Source organism: Poecile atricapillus, chromosome 10 (genome assembly GCF_030490865.1).
Source record: "Poecile atricapillus isolate bPoeAtr1 chromosome 10, bPoeAtr1.hap1, whole genome shotgun sequence".
Classification (NCBI taxonomy): Eukaryota; Metazoa; Chordata; class Aves; order Passeriformes; family Paridae; genus Poecile; species Poecile atricapillus.
Window position 1 is genome coordinate 20821485 of NC_081258.1, and position 24073 is coordinate 20845557.

At 47.8% G+C, this 24073-nt stretch overlaps 1 protein-coding gene and 1 long non-coding RNA gene across 4 annotated transcripts in view; one reads left to right on the top strand and one right to left on the bottom strand.

Moving 5' to 3' along the window:
* The window catches only part of FANCA (FA complementation group A), a 32289-nt gene that overhangs the window by 5468 nt on the left and 2748 nt on the right, over positions 1–24073 (bottom strand). For 2 of the 3 annotated variants that reach the window (XM_058845815.1, XM_058845813.1), the window contains exons 5-34: positions 23863–23958; positions 22159–22232; positions 21076–21191; positions 20589–20671; positions 20114–20147; positions 17786–17852; positions 16999–17111; positions 16313–16389; positions 15725–15866; positions 15081–15214; positions 13620–13730; positions 13117–13212; positions 12966–13025; positions 12138–12226; positions 11492–11695; positions 10371–10447; positions 8700–8804; positions 8094–8236; positions 7547–7617; positions 6360–6459; positions 5371–5570; positions 5136–5232; positions 4737–4913; positions 3672–3745; positions 3002–3130; positions 2483–2549; positions 2100–2266; positions 1730–1835; positions 842–901; positions 400–504 (exon numbers count right to left, since the gene is read on the bottom strand). In XM_058845815.1, the coding sequence (XP_058701798.1) occupies positions 400–504; positions 842–901; positions 1730–1835; positions 2100–2266; positions 2483–2549; positions 3002–3130; positions 3672–3745; positions 4737–4913; positions 5136–5232; positions 5371–5570; positions 6360–6459; positions 7547–7617; positions 8094–8236; positions 8700–8804; positions 10371–10447; positions 11492–11695; positions 12138–12226; positions 12966–13025; positions 13117–13212; positions 13620–13730; positions 15081–15214; positions 15725–15866; positions 16313–16389; positions 16999–17111; positions 17786–17852; positions 20114–20147; positions 20589–20671; positions 21076–21191; positions 22159–22232; positions 23863–23958 (3174 nt within the window). The remainder of the gene's footprint in view (positions 1–399; positions 505–841; positions 902–1729; positions 1836–2099; positions 2267–2482; positions 2550–3001; positions 3131–3671; positions 3746–4736; positions 4914–5135; positions 5233–5370; positions 5571–6359; positions 6460–7546; positions 7618–8093; positions 8237–8699; positions 8805–10370; positions 10448–11491; positions 11696–12137; positions 12227–12965; positions 13026–13116; positions 13213–13619; positions 13731–15080; positions 15215–15724; positions 15867–16312; positions 16390–16998; positions 17112–17785; positions 17853–20113; positions 20148–20588; positions 20672–21075; positions 21192–22158; positions 22233–23862; positions 23959–24073) is intronic. The other variant, XM_058845816.1, reaches the window with a different exon arrangement.
* Positions 13158–15776, top strand: LOC131582528 (uncharacterized). Its single transcript, XR_009278352.1, has 3 exons — positions 13158–13262; positions 13475–13625; positions 15641–15776. It is a non-coding gene; the product is annotated as an uncharacterized LOC131582528 (long non-coding RNA).

A 24073-nucleotide genomic window follows, 5' to 3' on the forward strand; every position in this document is an offset into this window, starting at 1 on the left:
AATTTCACGTCCTGGAAATGCAGAGGGTGAGTTGTGAGCGTGCTCACATGCACCAAAACTGCAATCCCTGTGTAAAACTGCACACAAGGAGTTACACACAGGAGAGGGAATCAAACCTGGGATTTCTGGGCATTTTGTGATGTAACAACCAGCCCACACAGTGCATCAGAGACCAGGACAAGCCTCCCAGCTCCCCACTCTGACACAGCCCCCGTGGCAACACCACAGGAGCCCAGAGCCAGGATCAGTGATACCGACAGCTCAAAAACACCCCGCAAACCCCCCAAAGCTTTAACAGTTTCTGCTGAATGTTACACACTTGGATGGTGTTTAACACAAGCTCTCTGAGCTGGTGCTGGATTTCTCCCAAAATCAGAGAACCAAAATGAGATCAGTCACCGCTGCAGAGAGGAGCACCACGGGACACTGGGTTTGACACGTTGTCAGAGCCTCGCTGACCCCTTCTGCTGCATCCTCACAGTCCAGGCTGGCATTCAGCAGCCCCTGGAAGAGGACAAATGACAGGATGGCTCCACACATCCATCTCTGCTGCTCCAAGTCTCTCACTGAGCGTGTGGGAACTAACCAGAGAGAACTGTAGGGGTCAGCACGGCTCAGCAAAAGAAACAAAAACCAACAGCTCCTTCCCCCAGCAGCTCTGCTGCATTGTATTAAAATTCACCTCCACCACTTCTTCCTCCTGCTGCTCCCCCTCATTTTCCTGGCTACTGCTCTCCTGGGAATTACATCAGGAGTTCTCAAAAGGAGGGTACAAAGGGGACACCTCTGTGTCAGGAGGAAAGCTCTGAGCAGGGACAGTGAGGGACAAAAGCAGCATTACCCTGAAGAAGTGAGCTGTGATGTCGTAGGAGAGTGCATACCCCCTGGAACAGACGTTCTTCTGCAGGAAGAGGGAAAGAAAATCATCATTCCTTGCCTTTGGATTTCCTAAGAGCATTTTGGGTGTCTGGCACAACAGGGCTCAGACAGCACAGAACCACCCTGAGAATGCTGAGCAGGAACGTGGCCTCTGTGTAAAGCACTCCCACGGACCTGAGCTGCACAGCCCCTGCACCCACGGTCCAGGATGGCAGCAGCAGATGGATTAACAGCCCTGGGGTGAACAGAGGTTTCTGGCTGTGCCCAATATGACAGCACAGAAGAGCCTGGAAAGGCCAGTCATGATGAATAAATAGAAATCAGCTCTCCTTGGAGCACAAAGCAGTGTCCTGAGGGACCTGCAAGTCAAATGACCTTCTCCCAGAAAGCTGCAGGGATGTCCCTGGATGTTTCTGAGGAGGATGAGGAGGATCTCACCCCACAGCAAAACAGTTGAAGGCCCTGTCATGACAGAGGGATTGGAGAAGGGCTCGTGCTCAGCCCCTTCCAGGCCTCCACAGAAACACTGTAAGCTTGCCTGTAACCCACTTCACCAAACAAAGTGACTCACAAGGATTTACTCTTAATAGTGTAAAATGCCACCACAATTCCAAATGAATGAATCCAAAAGCCACAGAATCATGGGATGATTTGGGTTGGAAGGGACCACAGGCAGGAACACCTTCCATAGACCAGGTTGCTCCAACTTGGCCTTGAATACATCCAGGGGTGGGGCAGCTACACCTTTTCTGCGTAGTTTGGAAGTGACCTCCTTCCCTAAATTCAAATTTAAGGTCTTTACCTAGAGCATTTCCCATTGAGCAATCACCATTTGGCTCACAACACCTACCAGCTCAGAGTTCACAAAACAAAAGAAGCTGTCACAGTCCAACACTGTTTTGTTCCCTCTCCAACACGTGGTGACCAGGGCGGATGCAGGGAGCCCGACCAGAATCCTTGGGCAGGGAAGAATGAAAACTGAGGTTACTGTCAGGGAGGGAATCAGCCTCCCCATGAAGATGTGTGAGCCCAAGAAGGCACATGGAAACACAGCCAATTCCAGTGGGTGCCAGGGAATAAGTATCCCCTGCACAGCTGTCCCCAAGTGAAGTGTCACTGTCACTTGCTGTGCGCTCAGCAGCGGGGACACTGCCCACAGCAGCCTGCCCTGAGCAGCAGTGCTGCTGGAGGCATTCCCAGCTGCTCAGGCCTGCACTCACCTCCTGTGCAGCAGCAGCTCCTGCTGCCTCCACAGCTGCTCTCCCAGAGCAGATCCGTGCTGCCTGCCCCTCAGCCTTCCCTGGAGAACCTCAAGCACCACGTGTCTGCGGGCAGGTGAGCATCCAGGAAACAGCTTTGGCCTGCACCTCAGCTCCAGCACCAGCTCCTGAGCAGGGTGGGGGAAAACAGTGAGGGACACACACCAGCCTGCTCTCAAACCCTCTTTGCTTCTCTCTGAAGCAACCAGAGATCAACAAGACAAAGCTCTCTCAATGCCACACCTCAGCTCACAGGTGAGAGCCGAATGGAATCTCGCCAGCTGCGAGGAAGAGGGGAATACTTTGGTCAGGGACTAAACATCCACCTCCCAGTCTGAAATCACCTGCAGCCTGCAGAGAATCTCGGGGCTGACTGACATCTTCGACTGGCCACAGCCACCCAGGTCCAGCCTGAAATTAGGGGACACACGAGGTAACTCACCCTGCTAGCCCAGGGGAAAGCACAGCTCAAATACAGTCAGATGCTTCAGATGAGCACTGAGCTCAAACATTATGCCTTAAATAAGCTGTAGTTGAGACAGCAGCTCTCCTCTAACCTCCCTCCTCATTTTCCAGCTCCAGCCACTCCCCTGGGGCATTGGTGCTTGTCTGGCCACACAGGCCTGAGTTCAAAGTCAACTTTAAAAAGACAGCCAGACGAGGGCCCCTCTGTGGCTGCAGCCCCAGACCTCTGCCTCCTCCAGCAAGATGCTTATGCACAGACTGGTGAGTCACACAGGGCCACCTCCCAGCTCCCCCTTCCAGCCAGACCAGGAGGGAACAGCTTCCCCAGCCCCACACAAGGGACAAGCTGCCAGAGCACAGCCTCAGGGCCCAGAAAGGGAAGCCATGGCACAGAACACCTCTGTGAGGAATCCAGGATGGCGTTGATGATGACTCCACACGCCTTCTCCAGGTCTCCATCACAGCCACCAGCAGCAGAAGGTGCAGGAAGGTACCTCTGATAGATGGCCCAGTAATGGAAATCCTGTCTGCAGTATGGAAAAGGAGGAGATGGGAAAGCTGTTGGAATGGTGCCCTTCCCTTGATGTAAAGGGAAGCTCACACATCAAGAGCCATGAGTGATGAGTGTTCAGATAAAAGCACCATGTAAGAACAGACATAAGGAGTCCTCCAGCAGACCCCACCCAGCTCTGGCTTCCAGAAACAGGGAGGGTTTGTGACAAGTGATTTGGAAGGGCTGCACATGCAGGGTGAGCCCCACAGAACCAGGGGATGGTTTGGGTTGGAAGGGACCTTAAAGCCCATCCAGCCCCACCCCCTGCCATGGGCAGGGACATCTTCCATCAGACCAGGTTGCTCCAAGCCCCATCCACCCTGGCCTTCCTCGAGTAAAAACACACAAACACCTCATTCCAGCAGTGTTTGAACTCAGGACAAACCACAGAGGGCAACAGGCATTTCCATCCTGCAGCAACTGTTTATTTACTGCCTGATTTTCAGTGCTTTTCTCTAATTTTGATGGGAGACTCCTGGACCATTCCCTTTCCAACAGAGCCCCTCAGCCCTTACCTCTCTGAAGCAGAGAGAATGTCCTTTTCAGGGCACACTTCCAGCTCCATCAGCAGCCACTCCCTAAAAGATAGCTGGGAAAAGCCAGGATTTAGGAGCAGGGAAGAACAGCAGAGGAAATAACTTGTGCAGAGCAGCCACCTGCTGCCCAGCATAAAACCCACTTTCACTTCATCTCCAGACACAATCCCATGTGGATTAAGAGACATGAAACAAGAGACATCAACCCAAGCAAGTTCCTGTGCTGTTTCTCTTATAAAAAATTCAAGCTAAAACCCCGCTGGCCTTCAAAAATTCATGTAAATCCCATAAAGTCTGTCTCAGACCCCCCACCCCTTTAACATTTCCTCATCCCCTCCAAGCCCAGATACCAGGATGAACATGTGCTCTTAGAAATAAAGGTAAAATGAGCCAAGCACCTCAGACAGGCTGTGTGAGCATCAAAGAGAGGTTATAACACAGGGGTGTTCCAGCCCTGGACACTGAGGCAGCCAAGCACAAGGAGTCATTCTAGGAACACCAAAAACTCCTCTGCACAAACTGGTTTTAGAGGAAGTAGGTTAAAAAAAAGAGAGTCTGTCAAGCCAGAGACTTTGCAGGGGTGGTACAAAGGCAAAAGCTGAGATGGTTTGAGCCAGGCAACCCAAGGTGGCTCAGGGGAACATTGGCATTTAGACAAAGCACCAGAAGAGCAAGGAGTCCCAGTTATTTGCCTCTCCATCACCTCACAGAGAGCACAGCAGGGAGCCACGGTGATGGAGAGGCCTTTGCTCCGTGGTTCCTGAGCTTCCATAGCTTGCCAAGCTTCCTGCTTTTCCAAGAAGTAGGACACAAAAGTTTTACCTCTGGTTTTCTTTCTACCTTATCATTCCCATCAAATAACACCCAGCACCCATCCCAGCCCACATGACTCAGCTGTCAGACAACTTTTCAGGTATTTAGTTCTTACTTTCAGGCACTGGGTTCTTTCAAGAAGCTTTTGGTCACCAATAAAGAAATTGCAAAGGGCAGATCTAAACCAGTGGGAATTAGAGGGTGAATTTGGGTGATGGAAAAGATTTGTACCTGGAATGCCTTTTCCTTCAGGAGCTCTTGGAATTGTGCTTGCCTCCATAAGCACAGGCTGGCTCTCCTGTCATTCAGAGAGGGGCAGGACAGGGAAGTCCAGCTCAGGGCAGTGTTGGCCTCCTGACACAGGATTCCCCGAGCTTCCAAGCTCAGCCGTGGCACGAGGTACTGCAGCTGCAATGAAAGCAGCACATCCTGCAGGTGGCTGTCACAGAAACAGGCCCAGAGCCACCTCTGCTCCTGTGGAACTGCCCAGCAAGAGAGGGGAGGGCACAAAGATGTATTTCTATGCTGTTTTCTTGGTGTTGAGTGGTATTTGTACAGGGACCTGCAGCAGGACATCGGGCTGAGACTGAACTTTCTCATAAGTTACAGCAAAAACTTTTTCCCTTTTACCTTTTTAATCAGGCCAGGAGGAATCAAGGCACAAAACTCTTCATGAGAGCAGGATGAAAACTTGCACATCAGATAAGCTGCTGCTGCAGTGCAAAACCTGAGAGAGAGAAAAGGAAAGAACTCCATTGTCTGGTTGGTTCCACCACCTCCATGAGCTCTGGAAACCCTCCGTGGGAGCCTTCCCAGCACCCCAAAAACCTGGGGGAGCAGGGAGGGGGTGGATGCCCCATCTCACCTCAAGCAGAAGGCAAAGGACTCTTCCGTCCTGCACACAAGCAAGGAGCTCCAGTACTCTGAAACAGAAAGGGCCTTTCCAGGAACAGCCTGAGAAACCCCAAAATCGGCTTCCACTCCAGGAATTAAAGCTCTGCATTCACTTAAGTGGATCACAAAAGCTGCCAGTCCTAAAATATGAGTAGCATGGAGGGAAGGACCCTGGAAGGTAAAACAAGAGCAGCAAAGATATTTTTGGTAACTTTGTAACACTTCATTTGTAATAGTCTTCTATTTTGTCTCATTGTTATGTTTTAAGATTTCACTTTTGATACTGTAATACTTCACTAGTATTATTGTAACATTTTGTACCAAAACACCTTTCTGACAGAAAAAAGAGTTAGGGAAGGAGCAGAACACTGTTTCTGCTCATCAGTGCTGCAGTAGCAATGGAGCAGATGAGACAGCCCACAGCAAAACTGGAGGTTTCTGTAATACAGCAACTTGAAATATTTCACTGTAAATTCAGATTTTGGGGTTCTCAGGGCTTTTAGCTTCTCTGACAGATAATTTAGTCTATCAGCCTCTGATTTTCACCCTTGCAATATCACAGGGCAGAGGAAATTAGCCAATAACAAAACCATGCACTGCTGCAGCCCAGATAGGAGTACCTTAATTTTATTTTTAAATTCTTACAACTGAATTATTCAACGTGGAAGCTTAGGAATGAAACATTATAGCATTTTTCTTTTGTCTCTTTCCTAAACTTGCCTGGTTTAGCTTCTGTTAAAATGCATTAACCTTCCACGAGCAGTATTTCTGTAGGGAAAAATTCTCCTCACATTACTGAGGGCAGCTTCATACTCTTGGACCAACACAGGGTATTTTTGGGAAGCCTGGAGGGCACTGAAGTCCCTGCCCAGTGCAGCCCAGACAGCTCCATGCCCCCCAGCTCAGGAAATGGAGTAGGATGGCCTTTAGCACCACAGGATTCCTGGCTGGAAAACCGACCTGGTGATAAATAAGCTGGCAGAGCCTGCCCAGGAGAGCAGGCAGGAGATTCCTGTGTCCACACATCATCTTCACCAGCAGGGAGAGGCACGGGCCCTGCCTGAAGAAGGTGAAACCACAGGCTCATTAAACTTATCCCCATCACAGCAATGGGTAATTAAAAATGTTTAAACACCCTGGAGCTGATCCATGCTTGTCTGTAAACACAGCACAATTATCATTCCATGCACAGGCTCAAAGGAAGGGGCACTTCTGGGGCACCTGAGCAGGGAACAGACGTGCCCCCCACCAAATGGATGGCATCTCAAATACCTGTGTCATCTCAGAAGGTCTAAGTGGCCTCTGAGGTGACAGTAAGGACAGGAGGAGCTGCCTGGGGCACAGGGCAAACACAGGCAGAGGAATAAATGGGATCAGAAAACAAAGCAAGAAGGAATTGCTATGACAAGGCCCTGCTGTAAAGCAGGGGCAGGGAGGGATTTTCCCACCCAGATAACTGAAAAAACCCATCCTCAAAGGGGATCAGGTGGGAGCTGTGTTCAGACACCATTTCCTGGGACTCTTGTTTGTCACAGTGACTCTTCAGGCAGGTATTTATCAGTGACTCATCTGCTGCAGGGCAGAGCAGTGCAGGAGAAGGAGGGATGCCCTGGTTCCAAGGCACGCTGCCCTCCGGAGAGCACCAGGGATCCCAGCCAGCTCCTCAGCACGGCCTTGTTGCCCAACAAAGTGATTTTCCACTGACACATTGCCCATAATGTTTACAGGCTCTGCTACATCAAGGAGGAGCTGAGTACCAGCAGGGCTCCCAGGGCTGCCTCTCCTCCTCAGCCAGGCCAGAACCCACAGAGTCCTTGCCAGGGGGAGGAATTCCAGGAGAAAAGGGATTGGTTTTGCCACCCCCCACGGCCAGGCACTGTTTGGGGGGGTGGTTAATCCCTGTCACAGAGCACAAAGCAGAGCCAAAGGCCACTTTGCTGAAGGGATCTGTAACAAGAGAGGGGAAAAGTGTTTGATTTGCTCATGTAGCTCAGAGTGCATTCGTTCTTGGAGTGCAGACACTTCACCTGCAGCTGCCAGCCTGGCACCGGGGGTTTGGACACCCAAAGCCCCTCCTCAGCCCTGCACAAGTGATGGAATTCTGATTACCACCCACTTTTGCTTCTACTCTTGGACTCCCATCTTACCTGTCAGGAGGGTTAAAAGAGGAAGCAGCTAGTAGGGTTTGGCAGAATGATGTCAGCAGAAGATCAACAACCTGAAACAAAAAGCACCAGGAATAAACCCCTCACCACTAATTCCTGCTTGTCAGGCTGGATGCCTAAACCTAGTTTTCTGCTTTGTATATATTACATTTCCTGATGTTAAAGCAAGGAAACAAACTGGTTAATGAGATTGGCTACAGGTTGTACAAATCCACTGCCACTAAGGGTGGAAAATTAAGCCCTTAACAGCCCAGGAATGACCCCAGCACACAACAAACACCCAGACAAAGCTGTTGAAGAAAGCCTTGCTCATCACAGGACAGCTCTGGTAGAAAATATCTCCAGATCCAGCAACTTCCAGGTGGTTAAAACACAGGAATCTGTGTCTGTGCAGGGCAGGATAAGGGACACAAAAGGAGAAGTGCATTTCCTGCTCTGGCAGACAAAGCAGCCTTTCACACCTTCTATCCAGACGGATTTTCCCCTGCCCAGCCCCACTGTTGCTCAGCCCAGGGCAGATGGTACTCACGCTCTGGTGGCAGGGTGCCAGCCTGGGGCCTGGGACAGCCACTTGGACCGGGGAATTGAAAGGAGCAGCTTCATTGTCCTCGCTGCTGTCACCCAGGACACCGCGGAGTCTGTCGGAAACCGCGGCAAGCTGAGCTGCCACATCTGCAGGGAGGGCACAGGGGCACAGGACAGCAGGAATGAAACATTCACAACACCCCACAGCAGCGAGAAGAAGCACAATATAAACCAAGCAGAGTCAAAAGTGTGTTAGTAAAAGCTTTAATCAGCACAAAATGTTGGCTGGGGCACAGTGGATCAGCATCCACAGCATTATTTTTTCCCAGTGTTGTTACCAACACACCTCAAGAAGAATTTTCACACCAGAGAGGAAAATGCTTTGCAAAGGGGGGCCAAGTCAGCAGTGATTGGTGTGATTATCACAAAAATAAACCCCAGATTAAGCATGGGAATACACCAGACACTGAAATGTACATATTCATAGCTGGAAGGACTGCCAGCTCTGAAGGATTACACAGGTGCCAGTGGCAGTAACTCCTGCTGTGCCTTTGCCACACTTTATTCAGGCAGCTTTTGGGACAGTCAGTGAGGAGCAGCTCCCTCATACCTTCCCACTGAGCCTGGTCCACAACCAGAGTCCTGAGCTCAGCTAGCTCAGCCTTCAGCTGCTCAAAAGGCTCTTTGGAATGGCTGGGCTCTGCTTTGGAGTCATCTAGACAGGGAGGAGAGGAAATGCATTCAGCAATCTCAACGTGCACTTTCTGGAGAAGCAGAGTTTACTTTTCCTGAAGCTCTAACAAAACCCCAAACTGTCAGTCTGCCACACACAGAGCTTTGTTTTTACACTCCGAATGTGCTATTTAATTAATAATTTATGGGTTTATGCCTAGTTGCAAAAAGGAATTCAGTTTTTAAAGACAAGAGGCAAAGAAGTTCTGTTTTCAGAGATTTCTTCCCACTTCCTCCAGCTCCACCCCTCACAGAAACATTTGCTGTCCTCAGGACTGGAGTCAGGCTCAGAATGCAGAGACAGACATCACAGCATGGATACATCAGCAGCTTCTCCAGATGCCCCATGTTACTCTGGCTTTTTGTTTAAGAGAAGGATTAAAAGGAAATGCCTTTTACCACTAGAAAGAGATGCCACCAGCGACTGCCACAGCCCCAAAACCACCCCAGAGTTCTTAGGAACAGCTTCTTGTACAGGGGCCAGGAATAAATCACCCAGGAGCAAGAAGAGCAAATGACAAAGGTTGAAATTGATACTGGTTGTAAACAAGCTGTAAAAGAAGGTGTTGGGAGACCACTGAGTCACCTGCGTGTGCAGAGCTCTGACAAACGGGGTTTGGGGCTGCCCTAAATCCCGGGGTGTGCCGAGCCCGGGGAGGGGGCAGGGAGCGGGATCAGAGCGCAGGGGACAGGAGGGGACACGGCTCAGGGGTGGCACAGGCCAGGGCAGTGCCACTAGAGGTCAGTGGCAGCGCAGGGACCCGTCTGTCCCGGGATCCGGGGATGCCTCTCCAGCCACAGCATCTCCAGAAAGATCCAAAGGCCCCGAGCAGGGCTTGGCTACGGATTTACCTCCATAGTCAGAGCACGAATCTGTAATTTACCCCCACCACGATCTGGGAACTGCCTCTGCTCCCCAGCCTGACCTTTCATTGTGTGTAATCCATTGGAAGGTGTGTTTGAGACAGCCACTTGCTGACAGAGACAGCAGAGCTCATTAAATACCCTCATTAAATATCCAAAATCCTGCCCCAGTAAAGCTGCAGCGATGGGACCCGAAATCACCTCCCGCCCAAACACCCATAAACCAGGAGCTGCAATCCCTTTCCCAGCCCCTCCTGCCCCCCCAGATCTCCCTAATCCCCTCCTAAAAGAGGATGCCAGGAGTTCAGACAGCACAAGTGTCATTTGCACAAGGGATCAGCACAGCAGCTCCCCAGCACAGCAGATTCCCAGCTCAGGCTGCAAATGCTGATTCATGGAAAGGTCCTGGAGGTGGAATTCAGCCAGCTCAGGCTCAGGAATCATCTGCAGCCTCAGCACAGCACAGGGCTCCCAGGGACTGCAAAAATCCCACCCAAACAGGGCTGGCAGAAAAAGCCATTGCAGGAGGAAGAATTTAACACCTCATTACAGCATAAAGGACATAACATTTATATGGGTTAAATACCAATTCAGCCATAAATCTTTAAAAATTTTCATCTCAGGAGGACAGCAGTGGAAAAAATTAACATTTCATATTGATCTATAAGTAAATGTATTTTTTTACCTTGTAACACCTTCTCTTTCATAGCCTGACAGGCTTGCAGGTATGTGGAGTACAAGTTTGAAGGTATTTTATCAGCTCTGTGAAAAAGAAGAGATTTATTATCCTGCATAACCACAAACTGCAGCTTTATTAAATAAGCACAAACAACAGCCCTTCTATGAAATGTAATTAGAGGGACTCTGAAGCATAAAGAGCATCTGAAGCATTTTTTAATTATGTGACATGAGGGGCAGAGATTTCTACCCAAGGCTTTCACAGCAAGCACCGCACACGTGTGGCACACACCAACCCAATACTGTCTATGCTATTAATTAATATTTTAATGGCTATTTAATATCTAGTTGATGTCTAAGATCCCATAAGAGAGTGAGCTGTGAGATGCAGCATTCACAGATGTAAAACACGAACGTGCTGAGACCAAGGTGTGACCTCCTCTCTGCAGGGCAGGCACTTGCTGCTAAGAACATGTCCCACGAGGCTCCCCAGAACTCAGCTGCTTCTCTTACAACTTTAATTTCACTAAATGATCCAGTCTCTAATTTTAGAGCCAGACTGGAATGACAAGGCAGCACCAAGCACCTCATTTGCAGGCAGTGTTGCAAACATTCTTCCTTCATGAGAGGTTACAGAGGAACTACTGGATGTAAACTAAAGCTGTTCCTGCAGTGCAGAAAAGCACTTTTAAACATGCATGAAAGGCAAGCTCGAGTCCTGAGAGGAGCTGTGTCCTCCTGGGGCATCATCCTGGTGCCCCTTGATCATTAACAGACATCTAAGTCTCATCTTTCACTCCCCCTTTACCCCCTCCCAAAAAGCCTTTCACAGAGGGAGCTCATACTCCTGGGGAAATTTTATATTCAGCCTTCAAGATTTGCATTAAAATGTACCTGGCCTGGAGCCAGAGGGACTCCTAAATAATGATTTCACAGTGGCCAGAGGACTAATTACAGAGCTGAAGACAAGTTCCTCCATGCACAACCTACAAGCCACAGACCTGAGCCACCAAGCCCTGCCATGAGGTTGGTTGTAACCAAGGTGTCAAAGCCTCTGATAATCTGATATCAAACACCCCAAAAAGAAAGCCCAGCAGCACAGAAAACAACACTGGGAGGTCTGGATACCTCTTTAAGGAGTCTATAAAAGCCATGTGTCCATCTGGGGTTTTAGGGAGCTGCAAGAGAGGAAAAGGCCAGGTCAGGGGCAAATTATCTGTGCACAAACACACAGCTGATGGGAGGGGCAGAGAAAAAAGCCAAGTACTGACCACACGGGGCCTGAGCAAAGCTGGAAGGAACCAGGAAGTGTAATATGGTCGTCTGAAAATGCTGAAAAAATAAACAGAGCCAAGTATTAGCAATGCCAAAGTGCCATCTCCACACCTCAGGAGTAAACTTGGCTCCTGCAAATACAAAATGTTCATGGCAACATGAATAACCACAGACAAACCAGGTTTAGACTAGCCAGTGGTTTTTAATTTCTTTCATTTTGCTTTCTATTGTAATAATTTTGGACTTCTTTTGCACAGGAGAATGTGCCCTTTCACTCTCCCCACAAATATCCTCTATTAAGATGACTCCTCAGGAAGTGGGAAGAACTTCCCCAAACCTCCCTTACTCATATCCTCAATTTTTCTTGTTTCCTTGTTTCAGACTTGGCTACAATTATTGTTGTTGTTGTTGTTGTTGTTGTTGTTATTATTATTATTGTTATTATTATTATTATTATTATTCTAGCTAAGCCCAGGAGGAGCTGAAAAGCACACAGTACCTGGCTTCTATCACAGAAGTTGGGATCTTCTTTGTGTTTTCAAATATCTGAAGGGCCTTTTCAACATCACGGAGTGCCTGGGCCTGGGGCTGCCTCACACAAGAAAAAGATGTGAGAAATGGAGGGTGATGACAAACTTACCTTTTCTGTTCTGGATTTGCTTTATTGTGATTCTATTTCAGTTGTACATGTGGAATTAAGACACATCATCTCCCCTTCCAGCCTGTGCCTGCAGGCAGAGGGACTGACACCCAGGGTTTCTCTTGTTGGAGTTGTAAGACGCCACAAGCTGCAACAAATTTCTCAATGGACAACCAGATCAGACTCGGAAAAAATCAATTAAATCTTTGCTTATGCCTCTGAGTTCATCACAGGACTGGGTTTCTTGTATTAGATGAATCTACCCTGCCTCCAGCCTGTATTTCATGTAATCATCTAATCATCTTCCTCTGATCAAAATGTAGGAAGGAATAATAAAGCCAAACTCTTCCTTATAAATTACTGTTGTTACCCCAAATTTATCATGAACCACAGTGTGAAACTGCAGGGTGTAGTCTCCACCTCCAAATCTCCTTTGGATATCCACACTTTGGTCTCACACCACAGAGATGGAGAGTGCTCCACCGAAAAGAATCAAGATACCTATAAAATGTGACTCCATGAAAACTGGGGAGATCCTGTATTTATGGCCACTAAAACCTCTGGCTAAAAGCTGGAGACTTTGGCAGCACACTCAGCTTTGGGATGGCAGGGAGGTTGATAACCTCGGTGTTTTTCCAGAGGAAAAGGGATGTGGCTGATGAGAAAAGTGGGGGACAGCAGCAGTACCTGCACAGCCTCATCGGCAGCAGAGAGGTCTTCATAGAGCCCCATGTCTTCTATGGCCACCTGTGTGAGGGGAGAGGTGCAGGAGGTCACTCACAGCAGGGCTGGACAGATCCAGAGAGAATTCTTCTCAAAAGAGACAATATTTCCTGACCTTGAGGTCGGCCAGTCGGGTTTTAGCCAGGGTGATGTACTCCAAGAGCAGGGAGCGGTGCTTTGTGGGCACAAAAGGTGGGTACATGATGTGCACCTGAAACGTGAAAATCACAACAAGATTTGCCTTTGCTCCAGGAAATCCAGGTAAGATTCTAACTAATTCATCCTGACTAATGTTTACCTCAAATATTTCCCAAAGAAAGCATAATTGCTTGGTTAAGGATCAATCATTTTCATGGCAACTGACAATAATTTTTCCCAACAACAAACAAATAGAATCGGCAAAGTGCTTAAACTTAATTCCATGAAAGGAATTCTCGTCATCAATAAAAGAATCTTGTCCTTCCTTATTTCAGGAAGGAAAGGGTTTGAATAATGAACCAGAAGTAATGCAATTACTGCAACAACATTTATAATGAGCTGAACCTACTGAAAGGCACCAGGACAGTCACTTTGGGGGAGCTCTGGACCTGAAAACCATCTCTGTCAGCACCTTCTCACCTTCAGGTACGGCGCAGCTTCAAAGGGCACCAGCTCCGACAGGAACTCAAAGAGGAAGACCAGAGTTTTCTTACTGCTCCCATGGTGGCCACCAGCATTCCCAAAGGAAGCCTGAAACAGGGGAAAATGGCAAGAAAAATGACAAGAAAATGGCAAGAAAAGCCTTTCAACGTGGAGAGAATCCTCCCCCAAGCAGTGCCATAACCGAGCGCACCAATCCCAAACATCCCATTTCTGTCAGGAGAATCCTTCTGGAGAAAAGGCTCCAGAGAATGTTTATAGGATCATGGAATGGTTTGGGTGGGAGGGACCTTAAAGACCACCTAGATCCAATCCCCTGCCACACCTTCCACTGTCCCAGGTGGCTCCAAGCCCCATCCAAGCTGGCCTTGGACACTTCCAGGGATCCAGGGGCAGCCACAGCTGCTCTGGGCACCTGTGCCAGGGCCTGACCTCCCTCACAGCCAGGAATTCCTCCCCAATATTCCATCCATCCCTGTCCTCTGGCAGTGGAAGCCATTCCCTGTGTCCTGTCCCTCCATCCCTTGTCCCCAGTCCCTCTCCAGCTCTCCTGGAGCCCCTTTAGATGCTGGAAGGGGCTCTGAGCTCTCCCTGGAGCTTCTCCAGTGAACACCCCCAGCTCTCCCAGCCTGGCTCTGGAGCAGAGGGGCTCCCTTGGATCATGGTGACTTCTGTGGGAGTTTGCTGCCATGAGAACACTTAAACAAAGCAACTTTGAGATGCACCAAAAGATTGAGATTCATGAGGACCCACAAATCTGCAGGTTTCTACACAGGTTTATCTGGGCATTCTAAGGAAAACAACCAGTCTGAGACCACAGAGAACACAAGCAGTTTGCCTTTTGATACCTCCTGGACGCTCTATCAGCAAAAGCTGAGCTTAGATTTGCAAACTCATACAAAGGAATTTCCAGGTAGAATTTATGTGGAGATTTGCATCCCTAAAATACCCACCTGTTTACAGTTAAAAGCAACAACCAATTATCTGTAAGGTCAAACACAGCAATTACAGCTGCATGCAAACCTCCAGGAAACAGGAATGCTTCCTCTGCCACAACCCCCAACGTATGCAATAACAACAGTGCTGCTTATCAAGATACTGAAATCCATCCAAGATGATGATAATAACAGGAATTACATGTCTGCATTCCTAGCAAATAACTAGAACAGGCAAGGTGGACCTAAAAGATGAAAGGAGGGAAAACTGAGGAAAGCCAAATAAATTTATTCTTTGCAGACTCAAAGGCAGTAATAAATATTCAATCATTCCTAATATCAATAACATCACTTGTACTTTTCTTTTTTATTTTTCTTCCCCTTTCTCGTTCCTGGTTATCCTGTCTGGAGCAAGGCTTTCTCCACGTAGCAGAACATTCCTTATGCACAGGTTGCCTCACACAATTAAAGCAAAGCTCACCAGTCAGGCCTCACTTAGTCTCACCTTAAACCACTCTGAGTAAGGCATGAAGACAGCAGGGCCCTCCAGAGCAGCCTGACGAGCGATCAGGAACGCAGTGATCATGTTTTCCATGTCATAATTCCCAAAGGCCTTTAGCAGGAGATGGCTCAGTAGATCTAGGAACATAAAACAATAACCTCACACTTTGCTCCTGACAACAGTGCTGTATTTTCTGCAGTAAAGGAAGACAAATATCTGTGATAAAACATAAGGCAGGATATGTATTGCAGCCTGGAGAACCTCTGGGGTGTGATTTTATTTTTTTATGCACTTTCAGCTGTCAAACACACTTGGATTTCCTGCAGGCAGTCCAGCACTGGGATAATTAGTAAGGAATTCTCACAAACAAGCTCTGCTAGCAAAGGTGAGCTAGAACTAAGTAATCACTATGCCAATTAATAACAAAGGTAATTATCAAACAACCACCCTGGGCTGTACACAAAGTTTGAGAAGTGGCAGGCACGAGGCCTGGCATTCACATCACCACAGACATGGAAAGTCAGAGTGGAAAAGCAGATGTCCTGCTGCTCTCTTCCTTGCAGGAACCCCAGCCAGCCCCTGTGGATGACTCCTCTGCTCCCCACCCCAGCAGCAGGGCACACACCAGGCTGGCAGTGCCCACCTACCCTTGAAGAGCTGCTCAGCCTCAGCCTGGCACACCACCAGCGTGGACACACAGGACAGGACGTGCTGCCAGTTCACCTCGTGGGTCTCCAGGACTTGCTGCAGCTGGCAGATGGATTCCTTCACACTGAATGCCACCAACAGCTGGAGGAGTGATGGCAAATCTTGTTAGCCAGGACATCCAGCCACAAGAAAGAGGGGAATACAGACAAGACTGACAGGCTTCTCTGTGACTTTTTCAAGCTATCCTGCAGCTTTTGGATCAGCTTCCCAGGCCCAAATATCAGCCTGGGCTGGAACCAGCACCAGCTACAATAAACAGTAAAATTCCCATTATTTCAGAACTCATGTCTATTCTGTACCAGCGAAAATTCCCATCTCCAATCAGCATCTTTGTTCTCATTAAGTGCTCTGCACTAGCAAAAAACACCATAGCTCCTTTCCTTCATGCTTCCTTCTCCTGGTGTTTCAGGTGATTGGTTTGGATTCTGCAACTGGATAATGTTACACTGATTTCCAACAACCTGATTTCAGGTATTTCAGTGGCTATAAACCCAACATAACAAAGTTATGATACCAGGCAGACAAACCTTGCGGTACAGAGCTGTGAGCAGGGGAGAAGTCCTGGTAAAGCTCCACTCCTTCTGCATCTGGATGGCATCAGACACTGCACCCACAAAAAGAAAACTTCAGCAGCAGGTTTTAAAATAAACCCAAAACACATAAGTTTCCCTTGTGCAGCCATTAAAAACTGCCCAGTGTAATTGTGTCTCCCATTTGTCTTTGGCTGTGGCACAGGGACTGGGCCATTCCACTATGGCACTGTGACCCCAGAGCTGTTTTGGTGATCACACGTGCTTAGGCTGACGTGGCACATGCACAGAGAATCACCAAGGAATCAGCTTTTCCCTCATTAACCTCTCTCATCTGGGAGCCAGCAATGACACAGCTCTCCCACACAACAGACAAGCAGCTCCAGCTCACAGCTCATGGGGATTTTACCAGAGATTTTACAGCTCAAACATATTTCTTCCTAAAAACATCAAGCTTCACAATTACTGATCTGGGATTAGAACTTTCCTGTCCAAAACTTTCTCCTGAACTATGACCCTCAGGTGACTTTTTTTCCCCTGATTTGGCACCTGCTTATACAGACCCCAGGAAGGAGCTGAGAAGCAGGAGGCTGCTCTCGTTCTGGGTCCTCCAGGCAGAGGAGGGACAGAGCACTGCACACACCTGGACACACCTGGAAACATCTGTCCCTGCCCATTCCCACCTTTCAGCACGGGGTTGTAGGTGAGAACCTCAGTCAGGGTGTGTCTGAAAAACTGCCTCAAGGAATCCGGGTGAGCCACACTTCCATAAAGTGACACGTTGAACACATTCAGCCTGCAGAGGACAAGGAAATACCAGAAACAGTGTCAGCCAGGTGATCAGCCAGGTACTGATTGATTGTGATCAGCCAGGTACTGATAACAAATGATCCACTAGCTGCTGATGTCATAGGAACAACCAGGTGCAGCTTAGGGTGAATGACTGATTTTTGTTCTACATCCATCTTCTCAAACTGCCACAAATATATACTTTTTTTGCATGTATTAAAACAACCCAAACAACTCGTGGTTACTCAACACAACGCAGCCATCAGATTTACAAATGTGAGTCTAAGGTGTATCCTAGCAGGGGTTTGAAGGTGACATGCACAAAGCACTTAAATAAAACAAGTTTGGAATCAGGAATTGGAGATGGTTGCACCTTCCAGGTGTTTCTCCTCACAGGCAGTGAGAAAATGTGATGGGGAATTTTTGGCATGACAAGAGGGAGGTCCAGGGTTGGCTCCAGCACTGCCAGAACCCACTTTCCTACCTGGTCCTTATCCTTATTACAAGCACTTTTGTCTGCACATATTTTATTAGAGGAGAATTCCAAGCACCAGTAGCACTGGGAGGAGTGGGGGCTGTGTCAATAAGTAAAAAAACACCTCACAACATTCCTCCTGTTTCTGTACGAAGAGCAACAGTGGATAAAATTCTCCTCCTGACACTATTTGGAACGTTTCTTACCAGAACCTCGCAGCCTGCACCATGGAAACATCTTCCTGCTTCTCTTTACCAACAGCATCAAGCACCCCTGGACCCCAAAACACACAAAAACCCAGTGAGAAAAGAACATGACACCAAACCCCACACGGGAACAAACAGGAATGAGCAATTTGTGCCCCTTTACAAAGGTGACCCCGCTAGGGAAATGTGCAGAAGCCGCTCAGCAGTTCAATTCTTACCAGATTTTCTCCAAAGTGACACAGAGACTCAGAAACTATTACCACTGCCCTTGAACCAATTAAAACACATTCCCAAGAACATGCTAATAATGAAGCCATCTAAAAATGCATACAAATCAGCATTTCATTCCCAAACCCAACCCTAATGCATCTGTGAGGGTGAAGCCTGTCTGGAGGCAGGGATTTGCACAAACTGAATTAACCACCCTGCAGACCAGGGTCCGAACAAAGAGCAGGCTGGGGGAGGGCCACGCGTTTGTAATGTGTCATTTGCATAGCAGGAATTCCTTTAAAAGCTCCATCTGCCCCAAAAGGATGGGTAGAGATCAAACAGGTTGGCAGCTTGCTCAGCGCCGTTGTCTTGACGATCAGCCCACACCACTCCGAGCCCACAGACTGGGAAACCCTTTTGCTTTGCAGCCTGCTGCAGCAGCACTTCTGCTTTGTGCCACCCCGCCCTTAAAATCCTCCTCTTTCAACTGTTAAAGGAGCTTGGTTTGTGTATTCAAATCATTTCGTTAAGAGAAAAAAAAAAAAAAAACGAAAAGAAAATTTACTGAGCAGGGGCAGTGAAGCAGAGGTCCCTCACATGCCACCACAGCTTTAGGATGTAACACTGCTCTCCTGCTGAGGAATACTTTAAGGTTAAGTAGGGGAGAATAAAGCAAAGGAGATAAACTCAGCTTATCTTCAGGCACAGCAGTTCAACACTGCCAGATCATTACAGTGAACACATTGCTCCCAAGCTACTCCCAGCCTGTCCTTCTCCTCCTCTGAAGGTCTTCAGTAATAGGGAATTCTTTCACATTAAAAACCCAAATGTTCTCCAAAGATTAATGAAGTGAGACCCCCTCAAAGGTGACCCAAAAGTATGGACTAATAAAATATCTTATATAAACCTCATGCCGTGCATTTTGCAGGCACGCAGGCTGCGAGCGTGGCAGTGCAGGCTGCGCAAACGGGAAGGGCAAATGAAGAGCAGGATGCAGACTCCTGTCTGCCTGCCAACAGCCTGCTCCTCCTCCTCCTCCAAAATCCCCACTCCTCTGCTGAGGAGGGCTGCTTCTCAACCCTTAAAGGGCCACCTGAGATGGGATTCATACATATTAAATAATACAGCACTTCTCTTGCAGCTTTCTCTTTTTAGAAGAGCTCGCAAGGGCTGTGAGGCATTTCTGTGTACAGACAGCGCTCCCTGCGAGACCTGGAGCAAGGGATGGGGCTGGCAGTGCCCACAGGGATGGAGAGGGGTGCTATGGCCTGGGATGGATGGGGTCACCTTTCAGCAGAGAGAAAGCAGCAGCCTCTGCAGCAGCACAAGCAGGAGTGCCAGCCAGGAGAGCTGTCACTAAGGAGACAGGAGTGACAGCAGCTGCAGTCAGGTGACACCAACCAGGGGTTGGGACACGGCAGGGGTGTAAGGAACGTGACAGCAGCAGGTACAGCATCTCCCTGTGAGGATCAGCTGTGACACAGGACAAAAATAACCCCGTGTGAGTGTGTTTAGTCTCCCTGTGTCGGGATTTGCTGGTAAATCAGGCGCTGCTGCTTTGAGCCCTCGGCACCAGGGCAGCTCAGGCCAGGGCAGGCACATTGCAGTTCATGAACATTGGTGTTTAAAGACTACACACCTACACTAGATGTCTTTGCTCAGCACAAAAATAGAGGTTTCAGAAAACATTAGCCTGCAAATCCAAACAGTGAGTCGGCAAAAATCGCTCAACGCTGTCAATTCAAAGTTCAATTTACTAGGCAGGAAAAAATAAATCTAAGCATCAAAACTGATCCTGGCCTAACCTCTGTGCTCCACCTGCTTCCAAGCAAACCTGTTAAAATCAGGAAATGGGGTCAGGTATATGATGTTAAAGCTGGGAGCAGGAAAAAAAAGTAGCATAAAAGGCAAGAAATTATCTGCAGTATCTGGAGACACTTTAAGAGAACCACAGGGAAAGCAGAGGCAAATAAAATCAGTGACATAAATATTATGCACAACAGCACAGACAAAGCAGCCAGGCAAAGGATTTCTCCTTAGGGATTCAGCAGTGAGCAAGGAAAAGAAGTCTTGGAAACAGCAGTGGCTGCACAATGCTGGGATCACAGCAATACTTACATGCCAGCATTCTCTGTAAGACAGCACGGCAGATCTGTTCAAAATTGACAAATTAAGGGATTTAGAGTTTTAAAGAGCTGCAGTTCAATGTTAAAAAAAAAAAAAGGTAAACTGACTCAAAGCATTTTGTCCCTCTTAAAGCTTCGCTTTGACCTTAGGCTCTGCAATAGAACGGATAAAATAGACAGAAATAAAAATAGAAATAAAATAGCATTCCATGTCTCATATTCTAATGGAATACCCAAGCAATCCAAGTGAAAGGAAGCTTTAAAACCCCTTGATGTACCACCTTGGAGCAATTCTCCATACAAAAAGTCTCACTTCTGGTTTCACCATTTCCCCCATTCCAGCACTTGTACCACCACCCTCTCCTTGCAGCTCCAAGCTCTGAATTATTTGTACTCAGCAAGAGCCAGAGTTTAATGGAATTGCTTTATTAAAGCACCATTTGCTACCAGCTTCATTTTGTCCTTACATAGGAAACCTTCTGGAATTCCACTTTCCTTCCCAGCTCCGAAGCCTGCTCAAAGCCATTCTGAAGAAACACGATGGCAAAGTCTGCAAATCAAGAAGGAATTGGTGTTCCAGCATCCCCTTAATACAGACACTCAGCCCCTCAGACATTGGAGGGATTTTTTCCCTAAATAAACTAAGAAAATAAATAATAGAAATTGACAGGGGGGAAATGGAACTCTGAAGTATTTCTGGCCCAAAATCTCAGACACACAGTGCCAGTGTTTCACCCCTGAACCACACCCCTCCCAATTGCACTTTCTTCAGTTACCATAACTCCAAGGGATGGAAAAATTCAAACCAATTATTTTTTAAAGGGAGAAAATTTGCTAAATTTGCCAAACATAGAAAAAATATGCTCCCCAGAGAAATGAGGCAAGGAAACACAAAGTGAGGCCTGTGTTGTTACTCCTCTGAGGTTCTGGCCTGCACCCAGCCCAGGGCCTTGCCTGAGAGAATTCGTTGTGCCAGCTCCATGTCCCCACAGGGGATGTCCCCAGCCTGCTCACAGAGGCCACAGAGGCTGCTGCAGAGCCACTCCACTGCTGCTGGGCCTGCTGGGCTCCTGCAACACACAAAAGCACCTTCAGTTCAACCCTTCTTGCTTTCTGTAACACTCAGCTGTCTCCACCTGTGCACTCTGCCCTAAATGTGCCACTTCATTTATTTAATTTGGACCAGCACGTTTGCTTTACCAACAGTTGCTTTTTATATTATTTGCTTTATAAAAGGATCCCACAACACACACATGCAAAGGAAAAATGTGTGTGAAATTGTGCATCCAAGCATTTCCTCATCCCTGACATGAAAGTGTTTCCGTTGAAAAGCCTCTGCTAGAAGAATTTCAGTTGAAATTTATAAGACACATGGATAAAAATGCTTCAAAAAAGAAATTAAATTCTTACTCTATTGTCTTTGGTTCCCTTAAATTGCTTTCATTGTGAAAAGACAAGTAAACCAATATCAGAAGCCTAGAAGATCACTGGGACATTCCTTTGACACAGGAAACAACCTGAACTTCACAAATGGGTGAGTTGTTAGCTCTGTATCATGGAATAATGGGATGGTTTGGGTTAAGGATGGTTAAGGAACCTTAATGTTCATCTTGTTTCACTCCCTGCTTGGGCAGGGATACCTTTCACTCAACAAGGTTGCTCTGAGCCCTGCCCAACTTGCTCTTGAACACTCGTTGGGGGGAAAAAAGCAAAATTCTTAGACAATTCTCTGGAGATTAACGCTGCCAGACCAAAAAAGTGTAAGATTTTGTGAAGATGGAAACACCCACCTTCTGCAGAGCAAGACTTTTTCTCGAGTCCACTTGGTGGACACCAAGCAGCCACCACACCTAAACTGGGCTAATTACCCCAGAGTAACCCCCCAAGCCCACAGCAGCTCCTCAATCCTGCTAATCTGATCCCTTGCCAGCACCTGACTATATCCTCAGTCCAGAATACTCATGACTAATCCCTGATTATGTTTCAACAGGCTTTAGGAGATTAGCTACATCTGCAAACCTCCAGAGCCCCGCTCACCTCTCCAGCAGCTCTGCCAGGCCAGCGATGTCAGCACTGTGCAGGTGCCACACGGCTTCCAGCACCGGGGGCTCCTAAGGAGATGTCACCATCAGGTCACAGCCTGCACTGGGCAGTCAACACTTGGCTATTGCAAGTGATACATGAAAAATAAAGCTGGATTCTGTTCATTCCAGCTATCCAGAAATCGTTAAAATTTAAAACTGGCAACACAGGAAATACCTGGTGATGAAAGATGATGCTTTGTAGAAATTTTGGGGGTTTAGGGATGTAGATGCATCATCATTTTAAATGTTCTTGGGCAAATAATGGATATATTCATCTTTCCCCTCGGGAATCAAAAGGAGCAGGGATATCCCAGGAAACAGGCAACACAGCTGAGTTTCAGGTCTTGTTAATGCAGATCCAGATGCTGATTAGAAAATTGTCTTTTAGTCTATTATTTATTAGTCTCTGTGGAACAAGGTTGCCACTCTCAAGTTCATATCCCAATAGAGCTGGGGTTGCAGGAGACTACAGGGAGAGACTCTGCAATCAACCAGGCAGAAAGGCTGATGAACACAAAGGAAAAATGAACAAAAATCTGCAGCAGGCATCACTCCTGTGTGGATCAAATTGCTGCCCTGTAATTGCCCTTCCAGCTGCTGCCCAGAACAGCATGTCCAGGAGAGTCCTGAGGTGGCAAAACAGCACGGCAGGGTGCACCTGGCAGGGAAAGGTGCAGCAGCAGCAGCTTCTGAGCATTCCAGGCAGAACCAACGCCTTCACAAAGCCTTCCCACCTTGAGAAGGAAAAGGGGGCCTCGGGCACAGGGAAAAGCCAAAGCCCCGGGAGCTTTCTGCGGTGACCAGCAGCTGCCTCACACCCTGACCCCAAACTAGCCCACATACTTTGTCTTCACAACCTAATTCTTACTGTAACACCCTCAGTTACAGAGTTATCTCTCACTTATCCCCATGTCTGCCCCAGGACCAGATCTTAATCAGCCTGTGAAACACACAGGTTCTATTTTCAGCTCAGGAGCGGATATTTGAGACCAGAGCACAGCCCTTTATCTGGGCAGATCAGCCTTTTCCTCCTTTCCCATGAGAGCAGGGAGGAACCAGAACCATCCCACTCATAAAAAGCCCTTAAGTCCACTCACAGCACCACCTGTCTCCACAAAATACACCTAAATAAAATCAAGACATCCCATTTGTGAGGCAGCACAAGCTGTTATCTGCTATCTGGTTTCTTTCTCTATGACCTCACTTTGTCCTATCACCACTCTCAGGTAAACAAAGCAGAGAACCAGGATGCCAAAGACACTTGGAATATTGCTGGCAAAGTGTGCTGGGACTGTCACCCCACAGTCAGCTGGGAGTTTCTGCACTGGACCTGGAGAGCACCCCAAAACCACCACCTGATCACCACGGTGCTGTCAATGATCTTTTGTGGCAGTTTCCAATAATTCAAATAATTCCCAACCTTGAGTTTTGAACCCTGAGTTGAAAAAGCAAATCCCACTGCAGAGACAAGGAAGGCCCCAGTGAACTTTCTCTAAAAAAAACCCAAAACAACCAAAAAACCCCCACCATCTGTAATTCAGCTCATGCTTTTGGAAGGTCAGGAAAACCAGTCATTCTCAGGAATTCAGAGATGCCACATCCCGTGGATGAAACCTCAAGGTCTGTAACACCACAGTGTTTCTCCATGAGTTCTCACCTTCATTTTCCACATTTCCTGGCAGAAGAGGGAGCGACAGAACACGTTGTTTGCCAGCAAATCCTTCACAGTCTGAAGCAAGCAGGACAACCTCTTCTGGCATCACCCAAGAAACAAAGCAGAAATAATTCCCTTTGTGAATAACACACTCTCAGAAAAACAATTTGTTGCTTTGCCCTGTTTTCTGTTTTTTAAAGGGTGAAATGATGGA